Raw genomic sequence first — 26,011 nt, 5'->3', positions numbered from 1 at the left:
CACATTTTAAGAACCATGCGTTAATCAATATTTGTCTTGACCAATTTTTTCACGATAGTATCACTAAGAAAGTGTGCTTCATTTGAATAGGAGCATTGCAGTACCCGTTTCTAATGCTCCTTCTGAAATACATCTTTGCCACTGTGAATTTTGTTTTTCATGTTTAGATGAAGAATAAGATCAACAGCACAAAAGGTACATGGGCTGGAGGTGAGTAGGGTGTGCAGGTCTTGTAGGATTCCTTTGCTTTCTTGTTTATGGCAAAGAACATGAGGGTATGGAGATGGCAGGAGAAGAATGCCATGGAGGTAGAAGAGTTGGAGTGACGCAAGGTGAGTGGATGGAGAAGACAGAACAGGTGTCAAAGATGTATCAGGCAGAGTTTAGCTGGGACAGGAATATGAAGCAACTGGTGGGAAAGATCGTGGTAGCATCTTGGAACGCTGTCTGAGAAAATAGAAAGTTTGTAAGGCCAAGCACATATCTTAGCTTCTGTAGCCCAGTGCTTTTTTTGAATCTGATTTGTATGCTTAGTTTTAACGAAGATTTAATTACCATGATTATAAAGAGAAGCTTGAAGTCATAAACAGAACAGAAATGCTGGAGCAATTTGTGCCCAAATTTGCAGAGGAAATCTGGATTAGGATCCAGAAACAAGCATTGCCAGGAGTGGGTGAAGGTCACGGAGCAAGAAAGGGTGCAAGCAATGGCACCGTAAAACACAGCCCTGTAACGTGGGTGATGGGGTGGTATAAAGGTAACTTGCACCTCTGCGCTGGCAGCAGAGGACACACGGGATGTGGAGGAGTCCTTTCTTTCACCCAAGGTGAATGAAACACAGGAGGCCCAGGGTGCGGAGTGGTGGGCGTAGAAGGCCAAGGGTGCTGGTATGACAGTGCTGATCCCCCTGGAGCCATCCAGGTGGGAAACCCGGGTGGTGCGTGGGACACCGCGGAGAAGGGACAGGCTGGAGCCGGGGGAGGGCAGCGGGCGTCGGCAGCCCGGCGGGACTCGGTCCGGCGCCCCAGCTGCGGGGTTAAAGGCAGAGCAGGTGCCGGCCAGCGGGCAAAGGGCTGGGCAGGGCTGGGCTGGGCTGGGCTGGGCAGGGCTGGGCTGGCTGGGGCGGAGCGGTCCCCGCAGAGCCGAGCCGAACCGGCCCGGGCGCGCCGGGGCGGGCAGGCGGAGCGGAGAGGTGCGGCCCGGGGCACGAGGCGAGAAGCGAACCGGGCCGGGAGGGCGGAGCGCACCGGGGCGGGCGGAGCGGGCACGGCACCTGCGTGCTGGCAGCCCGGCGGCGCCGAGCCCGGCCCCTTCGGCGGCGCCGCCAGACGGCGGCGGGCCGGGCCGAGGCGCTGCTGGGAAGCGCATCCCGCCCCGCTCCGCCCTGGCGGCCGCGGCCATGACCGACAACATCCCGCTGCAGCCGGTTCGGCAGAAGAAGCGGATGGACAGCAGGCACCGCAGCGGGTGAGCCGCTCCGTGGGGCGGCAGCTCCCGCTGCCCGCGGGCCCGGGGCCCCGCTCCTCGTCTGGCCGCCGCCTGTGTGGCGGGGGCTGCGGGCCGCCCGACCCCCGGCCCCCCTCGCCTCGGGGCGGCGGCGGGGTCCCCGCTCGGGGGCCTTTGCGGGATGCCTGGGGCAGGCGGGGCGCGGAAACGCAGCGGAGGGCGGGCGGGAGCCGCGTCGTCCTGCGCGGCGCGGCCGCGGTCCGAGCCCAGGGGGGGAGGAGAAGGAGGAGGAGGGGGGGGGGGGGGGGGGGGAGGAAGGCAGGCAGGCAGGCGCTGACAGGTTGTTCCTGACGCCATTGCCGTGGCACGCCCGGGCGGAGGGCAGGATCCTGCCGGGCGGTGCTGCGCTGCGGCCGGGGACGCCGGGGCTGGGGAGAGCGGGGCCAGCCGTCAGCTGCCGGTTGGCAGCGCCTTGCGTGGGGAAGAATCACCCCGGCCGGCCCTTGTCCTCATCGCCTCCTCCATTAGAGCCCTCCAGACAAAGCAGTGCCTGGGCAGCAGTATGGTCGCCGAGCCTGGCCCGGCGAAGTGGGGCAGCAAACGCCCGCGGGCGCCGCAGGAACGGCCGGGCGAGAGGCGGTTGTGTCACCGGCTGCCTGCCACCGGCCCTGCCGCCCGTCCTGTTTGTCATCCCCGCCGTGGCGCTTGGCGCAGGGCTGGAGAATGACAGGCTGGTGCTTGGGCGAGCCCTCGGCCTTCGCTGAGGAATAGCGTTGGACCAGAAATGGTGGGTTTAGATCTGTAATAAAGGTCTCTGCCTAAATGCAGAAAGGTCTGTTTAACTGTATCAGTTAAGGCAATAAAATATCCTTGGTGTGGGATGCTGCAGTGTCCCGAGTGTGGGATGTGTTCCTAAAAGAGATGTATGTATATATTTATACAGGTGTTCCCATGCAGGAAGTTAAAGAAGAAAAATGATCCTTTGATACTATGTCATTAGGAAGTTGCACCACTACCCAGACAGGTTGGTTTGTACACAGTGGGGTGTACAGAGTATCCAAGTTACCTGGCTGTCAGCTATTGCAGCGCTGCCTCATTTGTCCCTGGATAACTTGTTTTTTAAAATGTGGTGAGTGCTATTAACAAAATAAACCAAAATATCAAAGGAAATCCTGACTGTTAGAACACGAGGAAGTTGATACTTTTTCCCTTGTTTGTTATGTTTTTGGTTGATAGTTTTGATTCAGATTCCTCTAACTGAAATTGTTCTACATAATTTATTCATCATTAGATTTATTCTTTATTATCAACGTCGTTTCTAGAAATTGATGTAGCAATATCCATGCCAGTTGATACTGAGCTGGGAGGTGTGTGGGATGCAGCAAGTAATTCCCCAGTGCGTCTGTCACATGCATCACTGGGCAAGTTCCACAAGGTGCAGCCACCATGGCATTAAATTCGGTGATGTGATTGAGAGGGATCGGGGAGAGGTGGAGGCCTGAGAAATTTCTCAAAGCTTCTTGAATGATTTCTTTTCCTAAAGTTCTCTAGTCTCCACCAACACCCTCTTGGGTATTATGATGTGGTTAGTAGTGTCTAACAGAAATTGCCCCCCTCTAACCTAAGCTATGGTTCGTTGGTTGTGGACTCTGCCTGATTAGCAGTCACAGAGATGATGTTTCCAGTGTTAGCAAGAAATTCGGGCAGCATGAAGTTGTGAAGGAAGATTGCTTAGGGTTTTTCTCAATAGCGGTCTGAATAACTTGGATTTGGGGGTTCCCTTTGGTGCGTGTGGTAACTCTGTTTGGGCATGGGCTTATCATGTATTAGGGGCTCTTATTTTACTGATAAGTAGCCTGTGATATGTTAGTAATTTGTTCAAATGATAGTGTGGATAGCAAAGCATCAAAGTTGAGCAAATCCGAACCAGTATCATAAACGAAAGAAGAAATCAACCAGCAAGTCAGGGTCACGTCTAGGACAGAGTCCTCGGAATCCTAAGCCATTATCAAGACCTTCTTTTTTCTGTTCCCTCTGAGGAAAAACCCAAACAAAAGCCTTCCAAGTTATGTTCCTTGACACATATGAAAACCCAGGGATAAGCAAGTCTCGAAAGGCTTCAGCTTAGCATAGCCCTGACTGCGATTTCTACTGTGGGAGTTTTCCCCCACCAGCGGGGACAAGTTTTCAGGGATTTTTGTTAATGTGGTCTTCTGGAGTGAGGAGCGAATTTCTGTTCATGTACTGAATGACTTCAAAGAAATCTTAATGTGTGTTAACCAAAAAGTAGGAAATGCCTACTTCTCGTGTAGTGCAGGTGTCATCCTGCCTGCCTCTAGCCTACTTTGAAGAGAAGCCAGGCAGGAACTCACCCAGTAGCCTTGCAGAGATGAATGATCGTGCAGACAGCTGAGATCTTGTGTCAAAAAGAAACCATGTGCTGCTTAAACCAGTGGGAGCAGTGATTATCCATACCTGAGCATAACTTTAATGCGAATGTTCCTTCCTGCAATCAAAGGCTAAGCTCTAAATTCTGCAGCTGTATGCCTTGAATTCAGCCATGTTCTTCCAAATGCTTTGCAGGACTTTGGAAACCACTATGAGATATGTGCCATTTAGGAGGGAAGGATAGCATTAACTGCAGCAGGATTGTTGGTGGGATGGTGAGTCTGAGCTTCCCAGGGGCTGAGCTCTGCCGGGAAGGGAGCTGCAAGTTCCTGAAGCACCCCAGATGCTCTGTTCAGTGCATGACATAAGGTTTTTTTCCCTAAATAGCTGCTGGTCTCAGTCCACAATCCTGCAAGGCATTTTTTGAAACCAGCAAACTGCTGTTCTCATGCTGCCTCTGCAATGTAAAAACGTCTCGGTCCAGAAATGTGGGGGGAAGAATGGGGAAGGAGGAGCTTTACAGCAACATTTCACACGGCCGTTCCATTGTACGTGCCTGTGTGCTCTGGCTCTATTTAAAATGGCAAATTCCATTTCAAAGTCAACAGAGAGAGATGGGAGCTCCTGCCCTCCATCTGCCTGCGTGTGGGTGTGCCTCGGCGCGTGCAGAGCTGGGCTGGTTTCCCACAGACGAGCTGTTTTGCACCGCGCGACACGATGGATGGGCAGGGGTGGGCTACAGAAATAGCTGTGCTCCTGGCCCCCTTGTGAGCAATCCCAGCTGCGTTGTCGCGTGGTCTGAAACAGGGGAATGTTTGAATTGTGTGGAGGTGCATGAAAAGGCTAGGTGCTTGTGCATGGCTCTGGGTTTTTTTTTATCAATGGAAAATTCTTCACATGCTTTTCAAATAATGAAATGTGGAAGGTTGGTTTGTGTATTAAAGGTGCCAAGGACTTAGTGGCAAAGCCTGCGAGAAACGTAGAAACATCATCCGAGAAATGTGCTCGTCGTAGAAGTGATTAAATATGTTGATGAACTTCAGCACTACTTTGACAAATACCACCCCAGTATTAGACAAATGTGGCACTTTTTCCAATTAGGTTTGCTTTACATGAAAAATGCTTATGAAAGCATTTTTCATTTGCTCTCTCAAATGCTTCTCCGTCAAACATACTGCATTTATAAATAAAACCTGCTTCTTGGTAATGGCTGTTAATCTGGCATCTGACAGTCATTCTGTCATATTACTGCTTCTTACCTCCTCACTAAGAATGCGTTTTTGTAAACAAATATAATCCCAAGTGAAGTATGCTGTAGACCTGTTCTTCAACATCTTCCGTTCATTTAGATCTTTGTGCAGGTTAAGAGCCCCATCTTTTACAGGATTGAAAGTTTTGGGTACAGTTCACATAGAAAGAGATGCTTTTGAGTGGCTGTGATTTTATTTGGGGATTTGTGATTTTGGTTTTTATTATTGTTTTTGCCAAGTTGTGATTTAAAATGTGAATAACACAATGCTTTATAAGCTTCCCCAAATAAGCTGTCTTCATATATTTTTCATGTTCTTGGTTTACAGTGACTTGCTAGTTTACTATACTTCAGGGGCTATTGCAATACTGTTCTTCAGTGCCTCAGTTGCAAAATGGGGAAGGAGAAATGTTTAGGAGTACGTATTTCTAAACTTTTATAGAAAACTGCCCACATTTATTTCTGTAACTTTGTGATTCCCATTCCTGGAAAGTGCATGCTAATTTTAGCAGCATCTCTAAGCAGCTATGTAAACTTTCAGCTGTTTTTCTAGACAACCTTTCAAGGTTGTCTTTCCCTTTCAAGGACATAGTCTTCTGATTTCCTGATGGAAAGCATTATATTTCTCCTAATAATACCAATACAGCCAGCTTCCTCCAGTGACACTGACCTTGCCCTGAGCAGAAAACTTTGGAGTAACATGATGGCCTGAACAGCTCCTTCCCTCATCATCCAGGTCTCTAAGCTTGATACCCAAAAATAGAGATGGTATCCAAAGAAACAGTAGGTCACAGAACTATGTAATGCCCGTGAAATTCTTTCAGGGAGGAAAAAGTCAGTTAACTGGAAAAAGCTGATAGCCCCAGTCAAAAGGACTTTTTGTTTAATGAGCACCAAGATAATCTGAAAACACGTTTGTGTACTTGTTTGTATGTGCTCAGAGTACTTTGTTGTTGGTACGCAACCGTGTGGATTTGTCAGAATGGTTTTTTTGAGGTTATGATTATTCAGTTTCCGGAAGAGAAAGAGAAAAGGAGACGGTCTGAAATGTTCGTTGTGAGGTTCACCCCCCCATCCTTCTGCGTCTTCTTTCCCTTTTGCTCTCGGTATGAGTTGTGTTTTGTCATCCCAGCACGTGGGCATCCCAAGTTGACTATTTAGCAGCATGGCCCAGGACTTTTGCACCCTGAGTGTGGCCATCTCTCGCCGCAGTACAAGTCCTCGGCAGCTTTGGGGGCTTTTGCTTTGGCTCCTGTGAGTACGCAGCAGCCGTGCAGTGCTGGCGAGCGGCAGGCTTTCGCTGTGTCACGCCATGTGTTGTGCCAACGCAACCTGGTGCGGTAATGAAAGTGGCTGTGGAGACCTGTGTTTGCTCACATTGCAACATCGGCCCATGTGAGACAGAAAGGGTTCAGGCAGTGAAGTTGTCCTGTCCTGTCTGCACGTGACCTATTAAAACATGGTCTGCCATTGCAGCCACTCCTGTTTGTGTGAAGTGCTTTGTAAGGATCACAGATGTCATATAGAGGATTCTAAAGCAGAACTAAAGAACTTAGTGATGTATTCTTCCTTGATGAAGTTTTAAGATATCACTGAAAAGCTCACTTTTTTTTTTTTTTTTTTAAAAAAAAAAGTCAGTGGAATATCTTTGGGAGGAGTGATAATCATCTGCCTGTGAGAATGAGCACATGGTTTTGAGCTTGAGAATGTCCATGTTCTTCCCAAAAGCTCCTTTTCTAACTTATTTCCACAAGCCATGGGCTGGCACTGGTGCAATTACTGTGCAGAGATAACCATCACCACTTAACATTCCCTGCTAACATGGAGTTTGGATTGTGGGTTTCTGCTCTGGGCCCGCCTGGGTGGTTTGTGGGACAAGAGGAAAAAACAAGGTCACAGAATAGCTAAGAGTTAAATGCCAGCACTGGGCTTGACTAGATGTCTTCAGAGCAAAAACTCTTTGAATGTATGAATGTAAATCCCATGATAAAGATCAGCGTTTGCTGATTTTTTGGGGATTTTCAGCAAGGGTGCATGAGTTCCTTGCACAGCACTACAGCTCTGGAGGAGGCTACAAGATAATGATGTAATTGGATTCCTGAGCGCTGATAAACCTCCCCAGTTAAAGTGTTGCAACCCAGTTAAAGTGTGCGACTGTGTTACTGCTCGTTGTAGTATTGTGATCCTTGGTTGGGATTTTTTTTTTTAATAATTTCCTTTATGTTTCATAGAAACTTTGCACTAAAAGGCAGTGTAGGAGGCTTCTTGGTAGAAATGCTGGATGTTCTTTACTTGAGCATTGATACAACTGATAATCACCTTCAAAAACTCACTAGGCAGGAAGTTTTTCTTTTGTTTGTCTAATTAGGTTTTCAGTTTGCTTTCCCTGCAATTCACGGGGTTGTGAAAACTGTGACTCTAGCCAAGCAGGAATTTCACTAAACTGTTATTTTTACACAGCAGATTCACCCGTGCCCTTTCTTGCCTATACATGGAACTGCAGTATTTTTAGATTGATTCTCAAACCTTATAGTAACACAGCGTTTGTAAATTAAAATTCTTACAGCAAACAAGTATCTTTGTCGTGGGAACCTATGAGAGGTCATGACTTTGATTGCAGAGCGTGTGCTAAATTTTGGGTAATTTTACTTTTGTGCAATTGCCTTCTACTTGCCTGCCTTTGTAGGTGCTGTCAGTATTGGGGGCTGCTATCTTATTTAGAAAAACACAAGTGTAAGCAGTTCTGCAGTACTAGTGTTAGCATTCAGAGTAGTGACTTCATAGTAGTTAGGAAAAGACTAAAAGCAATATGATTGTATGTAAACAGTTAGGCAGAGCACACTGTTCTTAAGGCAAAATGTTCTGATTAGTTTGTGGAGTTCATTTGCCATTTTTTAGACGCTCTTGAAAAAATGCTGATAAGTCATTGAACTTATTAAAATGTCTGGAAGTTTGCTTTGGAGATTTAGGTATGGGTTTGAAGATCTGCCCAGATATTTGGAAAGTTCTTAGGAGCATATCAGTGAATTTTACTTTGTAAAAAATAAAAAAAAATTAACAGCACAAGTAAAAAATTTATTAAACTATAGTAGTACTGTCTCTGAGCCTTATTCTGTTGTAAATATTATGATATAGGTGCTTTTGCTCTTGAGTACAATCCCTGGAAGAGGCCCAGCCTAAAAAATAAACAAAGGTAACTGGTTTCATATGTCTGATTACAAGGACTGACTGACTCTCTGTAACTGGGAAGCATGTTGTGATGAAACAGGGTGTGTGGACACCAGGTTTGCTCCCTTGGGCAAAGCCTCTTATTTGGTGTGTTATCATAGGGGTCATTCTGAATTCACAGTCATTAAAACATGGAATCAAGGCTAATCTTGTGTGGTTTTCTCCATCATGAAAGAAGGAAAAACACTTCCCCCCCCTAGAGCATATCTATACCACTATTTTTGCTATTTTCCATTAAAATACATTTGGGGTACAAGTGACTGCCTTTGGTCTTCATCTGCAAACACATCAGAAAACTGCAATTAAAAGGCATCAAGCTAATAAAATATACTTCCAAAGTAGAGTTTATGAATTTGAGTGTTTAACACCAACTTTACTGTTTGTCTCATGTTGGTGACTGCCTTTCAGATGTGGGTATTGTACACAACCATGTGAGAAAGAAAACACTATTGGTTAGTTTTTTCTTAACAAGAAAAAAGTTTTTAGGTTAGACAAAACCTGATAGTTTCAGGGGCAAGTGTAACTTTTTGAAGTGGGTTACATGTAGAGTATTTATGTTAATTATGGTTTTATGGTACTACCTGGGGAATAGTCAAAAATGGAAGTCCATTGTCTTAGAAGTGTTACAAATGCAGAATAACAGGCAATCCCCCTGTCTAATGTTTAAAGATAAGCAGAGATGGCAGTAATGGTGCTGTAAGTCTGTAGGAAGTCAGATACCTCTTGTATATGCTTGAACAGGAAAGCATCTCCAATTATTTTATTCCAGTAATTTGATCTAGGTGTTCATTGCTATAAAGGTTTTGAACTGTTTGCATTATCCACTGTGTTTATTTCTGTCAGTTTCCTGCATTCTCCTAATTTTCTCTCTTTCAGTAAATTTAACAGTTTGCAAGTCAGCGTTGACAACTACAGAGGCTTTGATAAAGCTGACCTCTACGTGGTCAGTGATAAATGTGTGTAGGTGAAAGCAGTGGGGTTATTACTGAAACTGGGGGACCTTACAAGTACTCTGGTTTTGGAATTGCAGTTTTGACTTAGACGGAGCTGGTAAGACATTTGACACCATCTAAAACTTGTGTTTTCATGTTCCTTCAGCACTGACGTGTGGGTGCTATGTAGCGCTCTGCTGTCTTGTCAGCATTTCAGTCTGAAAGCTGCTTTGAGTGAGAAGACCTCTCCTGTGTCTGGGTGGCACCCGTACGCTTATGGCTTAGGTTGCTCTTGAGTACAGACTAGAGAATATATCCACCTTTTCAGGGCTCATCTTCATGAAATATAGTAACATCACAGTAATTTGATTATGCAAAAATCCTTTTGTCTAGTTTTAAAAGCTTGTGAGAATTTACGTTGCAAGTCAGCCATATGAGTTAATGTCTATACTTGCTCATGGAGCACTGAATCACATGGTGACACCTTTTCTTTATTTCTGAAGCAAAGCTGATTTTTATTATTCTTATATACTAGAGGAACTGACTTAACTGATAACACTTCTTTCTGTTTATTTGCATTCAGCAGAGCATAAAGCATAAACTATGGTATCTTTGTGGAAAACCACCTTCTGTGTGGCAAGTTGTAAACTCTGTTCATGCTGCGTGCATCTTCTGGCAAGACTGTGACTTCAAGGGCCAAGTGCTTTGTGTACTTCCTTAAATAGTTAGTTATTTCGGTTAGGTGTGTATTTAAGTGAACTTATGCAGCAGAATGCCGTGATTCAGAAGCAGATCTTAGCAGTGTTTTCTGGAAAGATGTTTGTAAGCACTCTGAAGCTTTTGGTTATCAATCTGGCTAATGCTGCCTTTCCCAAATGTCAATGAAATTCAATAGGGCTGTTTTTAAAGGAACAAGGGGGATTGGGAAGAGATTGGCTTTCAGTAAGAAGCAGTGACAACAGAAAAATGACCCTTTTCGGGTTTGGGAGGTACAATGCTGCAATTTTGAACAGAGAGGCTTTTTCAAGGTACAAGAGGGATCGCTGATAAGTCCTTGCATCTCCCACAAAGTAACCGATGCTCTGTTTGATTCATGGCCTCAAGTAAGGATTTGTTACATCAAGCAATGCATGGTTTTATTCACTAAAATCTGAGAGCTGAGTTTTCGCTGGCTGCAGCAGCCATGTTGAAGGCCCCACGAGGCGCCTCGAGTTGATGGCGGCTGGGCTGAGGCAGCCTGAGGGCTGTGGCAGGCAGGCTCCGGCCTGTGGAAAGAAAGTCACGGTTCTCTGGTGTTACCATTACTTAACAAATTGCATGCTGATCCTCCATGTTCTTCTAAAGAATTAGTGTTTCCGGTTGCCTCATCCCTGAGTCTTTTAATTGAGAAAAGCAGCATCTAGCCTGACGTCTGTAGGCCGTGCAGTGGTTTCCAAAACAGGGAATATGGTTTTGTTACCTATGATGCCAGACTGTGTGCTGGGGGAGATTTTAACTTGGGTGATTTCAAATATAGGCACCACTTGCCATCGCTGGGATTTACTTACTGACTATGGTGAGCCCCGAGCTCCCTGACAGCGGTGGGGAGAGGTTGGGGCACGTCCCGGGCAGGCGCTGCCGAGGGGACCCTCGGCGAGGCGTTGTATCCTGGTGCTCAGAGCGCCAGCTTAGCTCACATCTCGTAGCCTGGATTTTAAATATCTCCCCCAGAGAGAAGAGGGCATCCTTTAGTGACTGTGTCAGTTTTAGTGAAGTTGGTGTGGCTTTCCTGAGTTCCCATGTAACTTTTAGCAGAAATGATGTTAAATAAATGGCTTTAATGTAAGCCTAAGTTGAAAAAGTAAAAAATCAGCATGTTGACGTGTTCATATTTTATTTTGAATGATTTTTGGAAAACTGGCATTACAAGAAATAAAAAGTAATTGTTTTGCTGGATGATTGAAACATGACAATATTTAATGGAACAAGAACAGGTACTGCTGACAAAGTAGACAAAAATACAGGAAAAAAAATATATTAGAGGTTATATTGGACTAATCTGATTGCAAATAAGATGAACTTAAATCCCTGCAGCCATTTCTCTGTCAGCTGGGTTTGTGGTGCTGGGCCCAGGCGTTGGTCTGGGCTGCCCAAACTCACAGCCTCTGCAGTGGTGCTGCAGCAGGACAGTCACCCAAAGAGCTGAAAATACGAATTACTACAGCTAAAGTAACAAACTGAGACTGTGTAGCTGGATCTACAGTGTGTGTTTGCAATCAATGAGAATGTGTATTATTCATTAGTAGTTAATGTACAATTTGCCATTAACATAAACAAAGCTAATGTAAAAATAAAATCAGTAATCTCTAGTATTTATTTTCGGATTCCTCTTAAGGTTTCGTTTGTAGAGGATTATAGAGTATTATTCTGAGGCAAGACTGATTTAAAGTGCAAAAATTCAAACATGCAAATATTAAACCCTTCTGTTAAAAAGGTATAAATTTCTATAAAGTAGGGGTTGCAGGGAAGGAGCAGAATCTCTGTCTGCCTCCATTTCTTCTTTAGGATCTATGAGATCACTTTACACACATGCATTCCTGTTTAAGTTCAGTTTGTAAATGGGAAGGAAAGCCCCCTTTTGTTTGAGGGAGTTTCCATACACCAACAAGAAGAAATAATAGAAAGCACCTGTTACTATTTTTTTTCATGGGAGCTTTCTGGCATAAGACCTGCAGCCCAGGATGAGTGCAAGGGAACCTTTTCCCAACACCTCCTTGCTTCCTAAAGCCTTTCATTCACAGGGGATGCATGCTCTCTACCAGCAGCTGGCACTGAGTGTAGTGATGAGCTCTGTCCACGCTTCTGCATGCATCAGTTTCTTGAAAGCAAAACAAGGAGCCTCCCCAGCCCTTGTTGCTGCAGATACATTTCTAGGATTGCCGCAGGCCTGCCCAGCTTTGAACACGTGGTTGTGTGATGGTTTAGTAACAGCTCCAACGTTGCACGAGATGTTTGCTTATAGCTCAGTGGACTGTCAGGCTGGTCGGCAATGGTTCTAGCAGGTGGAGTGTCTGTATTTGGTAGAAAGTCAAGCTCTGGGTTTTAAGATGCTCATAATTCAGTGGATAATTGACAGATGAGAGGTGGTGAGTGACAGGTGAAAAAGTGATGCTCAACTGTTCTGATGGGCTGGTGGAGAGGATCTGGGGTGCATATGTGTGAGTCAGAGAAACATGTTAAAAATTAACTCATTAACTAATTAGTGTTCCTTCTATAGGTGTTGTGAGTGCTTAAGATGTTGTGGCAGGAGAGACCCAAGGCCTCGTACTGTTTGGCTTGGGCATCCAGAGAAGAGAGACCAGAGATACCCTCGCAATGTGATCAACAATCAGAAATACAACTTTTTTACATTTCTCCCTGGGGTAAGTATGAAGAAAGCAGCTTTTTATCATCCCACTTCAATGCTTTCCCCAATTTCAGTGGTTTTACAGCAGACAGGTGCAGAACCTGGAGCCAGAGCAAATAATTAAACTTTGGGTTGCGTTTGGTGGCTGCCTCCAAACAGCAGCAAACCAGACATGGATCTGTCCTGAGCGTTCAGGACTATTTTAACACTGCCCTAAGTTAGCATTTAGACACTAGAGAAGCATACAAAAATGTTTCTGGTGGTTAGTTCGAAGTGTGTAACTTCTGAACTCCATTAATCTCCTCCATCCTCTTTTTTTTTTTTTTTTTTTTTTTTTTTAGGTGTTGTTCAACCAGTTCAAATACTTCTTCAACCTTTATTTCTTGCTTTTGGCTTGCTCTCAGTTTGTCGTTGAAATGAGACTTGGCGCGCTTTACACATACTGGGTTCCTCTGGTAGGTAGTTTCGCGTTTGTTTATTCAAGAAAGTTTCATTTTGATAAAATCTCTTTTAATGCCTTTTCTCTAGGGCATAAGTTTGCACCTTAAATCATTTTGTTAGCTTACTTCAGGCCAACTCTGTACATGTCGTAACATAGATGCCTGTTCTGGCCTTAAGCTTTATTTTGTAGGGGTTTGACAGGGATGTGAGAGAGGACTCTGCCCCCAACTTGTTCATCTGTAGAGTGTTAACAGTCACAGGGCTCTCGCCAGTGGCCACGGTGACTGCAAGGGCAGCAGGGCTTTGTGAAGAATGTGAGAAAGCGAATGGAGACTGGAGCAATGTGTGTGTTGTTCACAGCTGCATCTGAAAGTAGGGTGTGCTTATGGAGGGTCTGCGCGGGGTGTTGTGTCCTCCCGGGGTGATCGCACCAGGGATCACCAAGCAGGAGCCCAGACCAGCCTGACGACTGCAGTGAAGGACCGAAGGGCACCTTTCAAAAGTGACCTTAATGAATGGCCATATGCGCAGTGATGGCAAATTATACTCCCCTCTCAAACAGTTTGACCTGTGGCCTTGGAATAGGTCAACAGGCTGTTTCATAGTTTAACCACATTGTAAAAAACAAATGAAAAAACTGAGAAACACCCCTCCACAAACCTTCCACATGTAAAAATAAATAGAGACATATTCACACTTGCTCAAGGTGTAGATAGTCTTTCCTCACTGCAAATTATTTGTCCCTTTCTTTTGATAGCCATGCATTTTACCTGTGATCAAAGGAAATTGATAATAATCAGGTTTGAAGCAGAAACTCCAGTGCTTCAAAAGACAGAAAGAGGAATAGTTGCATAGAATGGGCTTCTTAAATCTCTAAAATGTGCTGCATAAGCCAGTTACAACTGCTTAAATATAGGTACCTATAGATTTTTTTCTTTTATCCCAGTAAAACTGTTATTTCTTTCTCTGTGTGAATAATTTCTCTGGCACACTTCAGCTCATAGTGCTGTAGAATGATTTTGTTTCAGAGGGATATCTGGCCCAACTGTTCAAAGCAAGGCTGTCTTTAAACTTCGGTTGGTTTAACTCATCTGCCTGAGTTTTGAAAATCTCCAAGGATATGCATCCTTTTTACTGTAAAGAAATGACACAAAACTCACTGAAAATTGATTTTAAAAAGCACAGAACCCTTTCTAAGGCACTACTTGTGCACTGATTTGAGAAACAGTGGTGGTAAATTCATGGCTCTGTTGAGGGAGCTGAGGAGGGGCAAAGGAAATTTTTCCTGGATTTTAGACTTTCATTGCAGTGAAATCCCTTGTAAAAGTCAGAAAGAAGTGAAGGGGGCAGCTTCAGGACATTGCTTCAAAAATTCTGTTTGTATTAAAGCCTGGCTGTCACTGAATTTTCACTCGAGTGCGTGCTGTATTGCATTTGCTGTATGAATCTAGTGCTAGTTTCATAAGATCCTGTCCTTTAAGTCAAGTATACGTGCACACAGAGGATTTCTCTCTCTGGGGTTTGTATAGGCGGTTGTGACTTGTCTGTGCCAGGTGAGCAATTAGAATTTGGCCTATGAGCTGTCAGAAGGCAGGATAAGAAAGGTCTTTGTTCATTACTGGCCGCTAATAAGAGTGTTGGGGATGGAATGACATATGAGATGACACAGTGAGTCGACACATGTGGGAATATTTTGGGGCAATTATTTGAAGACTCTTCAAACAGCTGAAACATAAGTTGAAAAAACTGATGCTTTTTTATTTTATTTTGGAAAGCAGATAGGAATTTCTAGCTCAACACACAAATGCAACTTGTAAATGGAAGAGAAATGATCATTCTTTTCTTGCTTTGTTGGTTACGGGAAAGAGATCTTCCATGGCGGTGCAAAACAGATGGTCGTGGTCTTGAACACTGGGGTGTGAAACACTTTTCTGAAAATACTGTCGTCTTACTTTCAATGTTTGTAAATACAGGATTGAATACAAGCATTTTTTAAAAAAAGTAATTGCCCATCCTTGGGTCTCTTTGCGCGTCTGCATTTTTAAATACTGCAGAAACATATTACATTGCATTTCAAGACTGGTATTAATTACCTAGATCATGCATTTAAACACATATTTGCATACCAGAATTAGGGACTATTTATTTTTATTGTAGGATTGTGAGAGCCGACAGGTGACATGTACCTCAGTATTTTAATAAATAAAGAAAATGCTGTCCTTCAGTCTTACTAGTTCTTAGGCCACTCTTCATCATTTTTGGTTGTTTAAACAAAAAATGTGAGATTTTGAATTATTACTGTGTAGCATAATATTTGCAATGCTCCACAGCGAGACTTTCCAAAGTTGGTTGTGGAGTTCAGGGTCACAAGTTTTTGTGCCCAGCTTAGCAACTCGTACACGCAGTTTTTGGAGGTGTGTGCACAGCTGTTCTTCCTAAAAGTGAAGCTACTTAAAGTTGGAAATTGCAACCCACTGGCAAAATCTCCTGTTTGGGTGGGTAGGTAGGTATTTACAGACATTTTCATGTGTTTTTCATGTAACCCTCAGTTTCTAACGTCACCTTGCCCCATTTTAAAATAAAAAAGTTTCTTATTGACAGAGATAATCAGTGCATGGTTGCAATTTTCAAGGATTCAGGTTGTAAAAAGTTCGTTTTTTCTTCTGTAGTGAATGAGGAGTGTTTTAATGGTTCAGTTCAGTAGGAGCTGAATAGGGCCTAATAAAAAAATGACTTTGTGGTACTAGTGCCGTAAAAAATTGTTTTGCATTAATTTAGTTAATTTTTTATATAGTGAAGGATGTGATGTGGGCATTTTCCTCCTGCCATGAGGAAATTAAGGACTGCTCATATCCACAGAAAAGTAGGACTGAAACCCTAATCAGATAAATGTGTAATTACACTGTGAGTAGTTCACATTAGTATGTTTAGGGTGCTTATTTGTGTAGGCTGAGTGTGAGTATACATACATGTGAATATACACTCATTATATAAGTGTATCTATATATCTGTATATATAAAAAAGGGATTATATAAAATTTCTATGTAGATTTCTACATAAAGAAGTTTCCCAGATGAGGTGGGCTAGCTTTGGCTCTGTGGTAGAGGGAGTAGTGAGAGCTGAGGAATCCTGTCTTACAGCAGACTTTTGTGTAATGCCTCTCAGTCTTGGTTACTCACCTGTGAGATAAAATATGTTATTTACACTCTTCAGATGAACTTTACAAAGATTTGCTTGGGGAGGTCCTGGCAGAGCATCAAGGTAAAGCTGAGAAACAGCCATATTTTCTTAAGCAACAAGTCTGTTGTCAGTTTGTTATTGGGAGTTCCGCACAGCAGTGCATAATATCACTATAATGACTATAAGATAGAATAAGGAAATGCAGATTGTTGGCATTGGTACTGATAAATAGTGCTCTTATTAGAGGCAGATGTGATTTTTTTTTTTTTTTCTTGACCTTTTCATCCATTTTGTTTTCCCCCCCTCCATGCTCCTTTTAGGGATTTGTGCTTGCTGTTACCGTCATCCGCGAGGCCGCAGAGGAGATCAGATGTTACATGCGCGACAAGGAAGTGAACTCGCAGATCTACAGCAAGCTCACAGCGAGAGGTCGGCTCGGTGGCTCCAGCGTGCCCGCTGCATCCTGGCGTGGCTGCAGCAGCACCGGGGGTTGCAACTCAATCACACGCTGCTGACAGTCAGAGAAGCAGAGTTCAAGGAGTGGGGAGGGGGTTATGGGCTTGTAGGCACGTGGCTTCACAGCCACGCCACTGCTCCTGCCGCTGCGGAGGCCTCGGGGGTCCGGGTGGCTTCTTGTGGATGGCTCCTGTGGTGGATGCAGGGCTTTGCTGAGGGTTTCCCAGGGAGATGCACAGCTAGTGCCAGAGGGGTGTGTGTTAATTGCTTCAGATAACTTCAGAGCATCATCTTGGCGACTCGAGGCAGGGGGAGCGGGCAGCCAGTGCGTTTACACGCACAGGAGCCTGCTTGGTGGGCTGGGAGTTCACTGCAGCCAGCACCAGGCACGGGTGAACTTCCAAGCAGCTGGTATGATACTTTTAAACTCTGCTTGCTCCTAACTCCAGTGTAGGCCCAAACTTCTTTCTCAATCACTGTCCCTTCTTGGAGGACTGGAATCAACTTAGAGAATGGAACTGGATCTGAATTGCTGTAGATTGTGGAGGTGGATGTTTCCAGAAGGGAAATATGTTTTCCTTCCTGCAAAACTGTGATGCGAGAGAAGCACTCTGTTATGTGGCATGGGTGAAGGGAGGCAGAGGCAAATACAGCAAACAGCATAGTAGGAAGAAAACAAGCATGGAGCTATAGTAGATGTGATTATGTTGTTTGGGGGTTCTTTCGTTTGTTTTTCTTCCAAAGTTGGTAATAGTGCATCTGTCTTCCCCCTGCATGTGTTTTTTGCTTGCTCACCCTGTCAGTAAGAGAAAGAAGGATTCCTATAAGCTACCAGTTCATATTCTTTAATGGAAACAACAAATGTGTGCTTAAAAAAGGGAGGAGGATCCACATAGGCAGATAATTTGCAAAAGCACTTTACTAGAAGAATTAAATCTAGGTCTGTGAAATTGTCGGAAGATGGCTATGCAGACCTAGATTCCACTAATGAAGGTGAAGGTAGGCTGTGTTCCAGTGTTTAGGACTGGGGACCCTTTCAGCACAAGTACCACAAATCTTAGTTAAGTACAAGTACTCTGTGTACTGAGGGAGCTTGTGAGTGCGTGTGTTAAATTTAAGGTGACTTGCTTGACATACTGACATGTTCCATCACTTATCGAACATGCAATACTGGTTGAGTTTCTAGTTTTCTCTGGGTTGTACCAGACAGGGACTTAAATCATACAAGTCTTTTAGCAAAGGAGACTGTGTGCTGTGTTATCCCATCTTTTGCGTATTTCTGTTAGCAGCAGCTGATGTGGTTCCTCAATATTGGCAATATCTTCACTTGTATTTTTTTTTTGTATGCATCATCTTTAGCCCCTTCCTCCAACTGTGAGGAGTTTGGAGACCTCATCTGTAAGTGAGCCCACGCTGCAGCTCAGCTGTGTCTGATCCCTGGCTCTGCCCATTGTTTACAGCTGTGCCGTACCTAACAAAGACATTTAAGTTTTCGTTTGAAAAATCAAATGCTGCCTCGCTGTGGAGTTACTCCTAATACCATGACAATGATGGTGAGGCCAGGGTTTTGTTTTTAAAGGGAATGAACTGAATTTAAGCAACTTCTTTTTTTTTTTTTTTTTTTTTCATTTCCAGTTTCTTACTTATGAAAGTTTATACCCCTGAATTAAGATGCGATGAAGTAGGTATAGTGAAAATATGCTGCTTTCAACACTTGCACTTTTTAAGAATAAGGCTGCTTTTTAAATGTAGTTGCTTAAGGCTGTATATATCTCACATGCTGGGAATTATGAGGCAACTCCAAACTAGGGAGTTTGAGTTTCTGAATATTAAATCCCCTTTTAATAACGTGTTCTTACTACAACACTTAAAATGCTTGGCAACCGACAAAAGCCTCATCCAAGAGGGGTGTACTACATCTATTTAAAGATATAAAAGAGTTGCCTTCTGGATTCTATTCAATGATCTGTAAGGGGCCTGACCTCTCCTTTAGTTCTTTTCATATTGCTATTACGTTTCCCATGAATGATTTCCCTCCCCCCTGTCCTTTAACTTTTCTAATTTTGTGAAAGAAACCAAAGAGGATTGGCAGCTGGACACTAGCCGAAAGTCTTAAGCCACTTTATTTAACACAAATTTGGTGCAGAAATGGGAATAAGACACTCTAGCAGTGTAGTTTAGAATAGGAAAACCAGGAAATTATTTATGATTGTCTCGTGGTTTGGGGAGAAAAGTAATTTTCTGCCTCTCACAGAATCTCAGTACTCAACCTTTTCAGGAGACCTGAATATCTTCTTTTCCACTGATTAAAACCTTAGCACCTCTGAGAATCACTTAGGAGCAGAGAAGTACCTCGTGAGGCCACCATGGCTGGGGGATAGAAGAGTGTTGGGTTTGGTTTATTGTATCTGTTAGTACAGTTAGAAAGAACAGGCAAGCTTTCAAGGAAGCCCTTCATCAGTTCAGAAGTAGAAGCAGCAAATGTCAAAATAAGTTAAGAACAGCTGATCTTCACCATTAATTTTCGGTGTAGCTGACAAAACTCTGGGTAGGACTTGCCTTGGACTGTTTACAGGCTGTTTCTTTTCTTTTTGTTCTTGAATAGCACTGTTCCTGCTTCAGGATATTTGCATAGCCCAGTACTGAAAAGGGGCAGTGCAGAAGGGTACTGATGCACAAAAGCCCTCTGAAATGTTGCTATATAATTTGTTTGAAAATTCACAATGGTTTCACCTCTAAAGCCAGTGTTTTGGGGGAGGGGAGTTGGGTGAGGCTTGACACTGAGCACTGCTGTCCTGAAGATTTGCCATAATGGAGCACTGTAGCTTTTTCCAAGCTATTTTTATTTCTCCTGAGTATTTGCACTAAGCTGCAGTGAAGGTGGCCGGAGAATAGGTTTTCCCATCTCCAACCTTGCCCTCCCAGTGCAACCCCATGGATGTAAATACATGCTTAAGTCTGAATGAAGTCAGGGAGACTTAAGCACATGCTTATGTGCAGTTTTGAATAGGGGTAGAAGTAAGCACAGATTGAAGTGCTTTCCCGAATTGGGATCCTCTTGTCCTCTTTGTCCGTGTTCCTTGCACCCCGTGCAGCGCGGCTGGGCCCAGCTCCTGCTGCTGGCCGGGAGCTCGCCAGCTCTGGCACACCCACCAGCCTGGCCCCCAACCCCAGCAGGGTATTTTGGACTTGCAGCTTTGCTCCTGTACGTGAAACTGTTCATGCACTTTTCTTATTAAGCTTTTTAGGATTTGCTAAGCTGCTTGCTTTGTAGAGAAAAAGGAAGAATCCTTTTCCCATCACATTTTATTTTGAATATAGTTGCTGAATTCTAGGGACTAGTCTTTTTGGAGGGCGGCAGGAGGCAAGAGTAGACAGTGGTGTATTTTCTGTGTTCCTTTATTTTACATAACATTGAAAAAACTCCACCCTGAACCTCTTTTCTCTTTCTACCGATATGATCCATTTAGGTTCCAAAACGATGAAACCAGTAGACTTCTGGAAAGCATTTTTTTTTAATAGAAAGTTTTCCTTTTAAAGGACGGTTGTTTGGATTGTAATAAAAAAATAATCCAATTTCAATCACCTATTCATAAACCTACAAGTCTACTTGTGTTCAGAAGTCGGTGTGCTGACTTTCTGCTTGATAGAAAGCTCGAACTGTGCTTGCAAATTCTTGGTTTGTTTTTCTTCTCTCGCACCCCCCCTCCCTGGGTAACACTGCATAATAGAGAGAAACTCCATAGAAAGCAAAGGGAAGAGACCTCCTACTGAGGGGTGCTACTTAAGATACAGATCATTGGCATTTACCAGCCATATAAAAACAATATTTTGCCAAACCCTCTGAGTCCTGCTCTACAGTTTATACAGCATAAGGCTGCAAAAGCCAAAAGCACATCAAAACAACCCTTTTTTTTTCCAGATGCATATAACTTGTTTTCATAAACCTCTGACTTCATCTTTAATTCCAAATTACATGTTTTGATCTGAACCTTGGTGAAGCTTTGCAGATCTATTGTGAAATCTTGGCTTAAGTGCTCACATTGTAGGAAAAGGCGTCTCTTCTGGCTAATATATTTAATACTTTAAATAATCTGCTTAATGGTACATCCGTCACGCTGCAGATTTGGTGATAATTTCCAAGACCATAGTTTTAAATTGGAATGAACTGTTTGCATTTTATTTTGTTTACTTTTTTTATTTTAAAAAAATAAATCAGGATACATCAGAGAATGAAACAAATACCAAATCTTAAGAACAGGGGTTTGTCTTTAAAATAGATCAAATTAGTTGCTTATTAAAATTGTGTTAATCACGGACTTGTATTCTGATTAACTTCAGAAAATATAAACTGAAAGCATTGTAAATGCTAAATAAACCTGTGTGTATTTAGAGGAAGCACTGCATTGATAAAAGCAGTAATTTTTTATTACAAAAATACTTTAATAGCAGAGCAATACTGGGAAATGAAGCAGTTGTGCAATTAACTAGTTTCTTAAACATGCGTGAGAAAACCTCTAATGTTTAGGAGGTAGTTTCCCCACAAAAAGAAAGAATTACAGAATTCCCAAGATCAAAATAAAACTAATTCAAGTAAGTTGCTTTATGGGAGTCCTGAGTCAAAGGAAACATCTGGTCCCGCGCCTTCTTAGCAGGACATGTGGTACATACTGCAGAGATGTCATCCATGAGAGGCCCGGAGTATGGCTGGAAAAGTAGAATTAGCTTTGCTGCCTGAAAAGGGCAACTAATTTATACAGGAGTTATAAAAATGTGTATTGGTTAGAAAGGTCCTACTTTTTTTTTTTTTTTTTTTTTACTTGAAACAGCTGAGGTTGGGAGGGTTATTGACAAGACAAATCTGCTCCAGCTGCTTTGATTTTTCCTCATATTGGAAAAATTTTAAAGCAGATGATATTGTTTTCAGAATAATGATCCAGAAAGCCTTTTATGTGCATAATGATAGGAAATCATCACATTGTAGCTTTGTGCAGGCATTAATTTTTCTTTTCCAGCATGAATTTACATCATTAAGGAAAGCGCTACAAAAGTAAGTTTCCATTCCTGACCCTGCACGTAGTGCTTCCTATGCTGACAGTCACCAAATAAATCCTTGTGATCTTTAAGAGAAATACGTAAAATATGGTTAAACAAAGCCACCTCTCCTTCCAAGAGCTTTTTTGCACAGTGGTTTAGGAATTGCCATGCCTGTGTGGGGAGAGCACACGCCTTTTTTTTTCCTCCTTTGCACAGGAGAATATTCAAAAGCACTTTTTGTTGTTTTGTGAATAACCATATTAAAAGGAGAGGAAGAGATGTTATCTGTCAGACCCTTTTAGTGTCATAGTACCTAACTTTGTATAGCCCATACAGAAGACTGCCAGGGATGCTTTTTTGGATCCTCTTGGAGTGCGGCTTTTCTTTTCAAGCCTCTGCGTAATGGACTCTTAATCCCTGGTATGCTTCCTGCCCCGGCAGAGATGTCTTTAGCCCAGCATTCATTTTGTTTACCCTTTTTTTTTTTAAACTAAAAATCTCGCAAGGCAAAACCCAGAATCCACGAAAGACACATTTGTGAAATGGGCCATGACTGCTTATAATTTGTAGGAATAATTACAGCATGTAAGGAAGTCTGCATTTATTAGCAGCAGTGATGAAGCATGTTGTTAAGCACACAGTGTGTCACCAAAGCAGCAGGCTGCCGGGAGCCCAGAATGGCTTTCATTGTTAATTTGGAGCAGAAACACTGAAGCATATCCTGAGAAGGATGCTAATGAAGGGACTGCCAGTAGTAAAATCCTAGTGACCTTTGTGCTTTGTGCTAATTTCTATTCCCCCTCCCTTCCCCCTTCTCCTTTCCCCTGAGCTGCTATCTGGCCAGTTAGCCCATGAATTTCGAGGTACAGTAGGAGTGTTGTCCGTGCTGGGGTGAGCTCCACGTGCCTCCCCCACTTCCACTCAAATCACAGCAGATTAAAGAGGCTTTTGTTGAAATATAACAGACAGACACATAGAGGCAGGGTTCAAATTAACTGATTATAAATCACTAGTTAGTCTGAGAAGCCAAATCTACAGCTGGCTAATGATTTGAAATTACTATCCAATTGTTAAATTAATCCCCTGTTTTAAAGCAACTGGGGAATGTTTGACAGCTGCAAAGAAATAAATATTTACATGTTTTCTGTAGGACCCTACTCTGCAGGGCTTGTTCAGGTTGTGTCCATCGAGAGGCAAAGGAGAGGTGGTGGAGCTGAGCCAGATACAAGAGCTGCAGCATGGAAGGAAATGAGCCTGGTTTTTAAGATAGGCCCATTGTACTTATGGCTTCCAGGACTCGGCTTGAGAGTTGAGCTTTAAATTTTCAACCACCTAAGGAAAAGGAGTCAGGAGTTGATGATTCCCTATTATAATTTTCCTATTCTTCCTCTGTTGTCTGCCTGATGCTGAAAGTATTTTGAATTCCTGGGTTAAGCAGTACCAAAAAAAAGCTTAAAGGCTTGTTTCAGAGCTGTCACTAGAGAGTAACCAGGGGGTTTCTGCATCCAGCACTGGGGTCTGGATCTGTTAGATGAGAGGCTTTCACTCCTTTTTTCAGATTGAGACCCACTGCTTTACCTAGTGGGAGCAGTGGGCTTGGTAAGTCTTTACAGTGCAGTGTTGCCTAGTTCTTGCGACAGAAACGTTGCCCATTTTCTCCAGAATAGTGAAGTGGAAGGAAGGGAGGTAAGGGTATACAGCACCCACAAACTGCGTCCTGCTGCTGCTCTAATGCACTGGTATCTTCACTTTGCAGGGACTGTGAAGGTGAAGAGCTCTAATATACAAGTAGGCGACCTCATCATTGTTGAAAAGGTTAGCCTTTATGTGTATCTTTCCTGTGTAAAGTACTTTTTTTGCAAGACTGTAGAAAATGAGATATTTTGAAGTCATGTTTGCTTTACGATAGGCTTAGAATGTCTAGTGTTGAACAGTAGTTACAATATTTAATCACTTTTCAGGGTTCACCCTCCCTTGCCCCACTGAAATAGCATCATCATCTTTACAAATGAGAGCAAATCTGTAGATATGCACCTATAACCTAATTTTTCCACTTACACTATAGCAAGATAAAGAGCCTCCCTGGTCCTGTTGGACTCAGTTTAATACCTGATACATACGCAACATCCAAATGTTGCTTTGGGTGTAAACAACACAAGTATTGGGAGACACAGTGGTCCATTCGTAGGCACTGGTATGTACAGGTGTATTTCCTCCTTTATACAAGTTTATGTGTGGGGTTTTTTATCCACTGTTTATTTTTTTTTTCCCCGCATGCTCTCTGTGCAAGCGGCTGTGACCTAAAACCATTAGTATGAAAATATGCAGTGCAAAACCGAGAAAAATGGTAGCTGTAGATTCCAGATACATGCTTTCTTCTAGCATGGGACTTCTTGAAAGGAAACCAGCATTAATTTAAAATTTCTTCATACTTCTAGAATTACTCACTAGGCCTTTTGTAACCCTCGCTGTTGGTGGGTCTGGTCAGTGGGAGCTGACACCAGTTATTATTCTACACTTGGAATTCTGCAGGGTAGTGAGTTTAGGATTCAAAGTAAAATGAATACCAAGCTTCAGTTTGACAAAGAAATCCTCTTTCTCCTCCATATCCCTTTTGCTTGTCACGGTGGGGCTGTGGAAGGCGGCTGCACACGCGTGCAGGGGTGTATGCACAATAATGGCCTTTCTTCTCCTAACAGAACCAGCGGGTCCCTGCTGACATGATCTTCCTGAGGACATCGGAGAAGAATGGTAAACATCTGGAACCAATTGTCAAAATAGCCATTAACTTTTCACTGGTTGTTTAGAGAAAATTATCTTTTGGAAATGTGAAAGAAATAGATAATAGTAAAATTTTAGAGAGAGAATTCAAATGCTTTTATGGACCACCACTTCTCAGGATTTTATGCTCTGTTTTTGTTTGCTAATCAAAGAACGTAGGAGGTTGAATCCAGGGGAAATGAATCTAGTTGCATAACAGTTTGCATTTTAGATGTAAATCATTTTACTTGCCATTCAGGTTTGTTTTGTTGTATGTGAGCTAAGGAAATGTTTGATCAGAAGGATTAGAAAACGTAAAGACTAATGAGAACATTGCAGATGTCGTAAAGATAGAGTGCAGAGTCTCACTGTATTCTTGACTAGTGAAAGGAAATTAATGTGTAATGCAAGAATATCATTCTTATGTTCTTAATAAGTGTTACTTGAAATCAGATACTGTTTCCAAAGGAAAAAGGTTGCCCTAGATATGAAGCCATTTCATATACATGTACCTAAGACAGATCTGGAAAGAGCTCTGACTGGTGCTGAAAATCCACAGGGTCTTGCTTCCTTCGCACTGACCAGTTGGATGGTGAGACAGACTGGAAATTGCGGCTGCCTGTTACCTGTACTCAGAGACTGCCAACTGCTTCCGTAAGTTACCTTTGTACTAAATACTGTACTTGAAAAACTTGTATCTGTTTTACCTGAAAAATGTTCAGGTGCTTCAGTTAATGGCCTGTTTTGAGAAACAGGTTAATGCAGCATTGTTCTGCACAGGGCTCAGTGCATGCTACAGATTAGCTTTGGCAACAAAGAATGTAAAAGTAAACTAGCTCTTCCCGAGCTCCAGGCAAGATTTCAGGTAAGGTGAAGCTAGGTGTCTCTGTTCCCCATGGCTGTCATCGTAAAACTGTGCAGATGGGCACTGGAGCGGCAGCTAGAGAATGACCTTGCAGCAGGACGTGGCTAATGGTAGGGTGCTCCGATTTTCTTTGTCCTCTCCAGAGACCACTGCAGTAACTTACTGCAGGATAGTCTTGTTGCAGGATAGGTAGCCTTGGTGGTGGTACTTCTCAAGTTCTTTTGTTCCTTGCACTGCAGTATGTTCAGAGGCAAAATTAATGCATTTTCATGAAATGGCTTCAGAGGCCATTAAGTTTTCATTGCTTGCCTTTATGAAAGGAGGCATGTCACCATGGAAGCTCTACTGTATGATCTGAAATAAGCAGATAGCTTCCATCAAATGTGCTGTTTCTCAAAACCTTTAGCTAAAGTAGTTCATGCATTGTTTTTCTTTTCCTTCTGTTTTTTTTTTTTTTTAAAAAAAGAGAACAAGAAAAAGAAAGAGGGATCAGAGTACCTGCTTTATTGATGTTCTATCTGTAAAAAAGTGCAAGAAGTTTATTTTATACAAAGGCTTTGAAGCAAGGAGTTCTCTCCATGGAGTGAATAGTTCGTGCATGTGTAGGAGTCAGCACTGTGCAGAATTGGCGTATCTTGTCACC

General features: G+C 43.1%; 1 protein-coding gene across 1 annotated transcript in view; it reads left to right on the top strand.

The window, feature by feature from the left end:
• The first annotated feature begins 1,399 nt into the window (after positions 1-1,399).
• The window catches only part of ATP9A (ATPase phospholipid transporting 9A), a 60,629-nt gene continuing 36,017 nt past the window's right edge, over positions 1,400-26,011 (top strand). The window contains exons 1-7 of the mRNA XM_086474613.1: positions 1,400-1,467; positions 12,500-12,644; positions 12,970-13,083; positions 16,571-16,679; positions 23,500-23,558; positions 24,443-24,494; positions 25,063-25,157. Coding sequence (XP_086330739.1) covers positions 1,400-1,467; positions 12,500-12,644; positions 12,970-13,083; positions 16,571-16,679; positions 23,500-23,558; positions 24,443-24,494; positions 25,063-25,157 — 642 coding nt within the window. The remainder of the gene's footprint in view (positions 1,468-12,499; positions 12,645-12,969; positions 13,084-16,570; positions 16,680-23,499; positions 23,559-24,442; positions 24,495-25,062; positions 25,158-26,011) is intronic.

The sequence above is a fragment of the Leptosomus discolor genome, chromosome 17, assembly GCF_034619465.1.
Source record: "Leptosomus discolor isolate bLepDis1 chromosome 17, bLepDis1.hap2, whole genome shotgun sequence".
Classification (NCBI taxonomy): domain Eukaryota; kingdom Metazoa; phylum Chordata; class Aves; order Leptosomiformes; family Leptosomidae; genus Leptosomus; species Leptosomus discolor.
The sequence above is the reverse complement of the archived record's forward strand: the minus strand, read 5'-3'. Positions and strand labels throughout refer to the sequence as shown.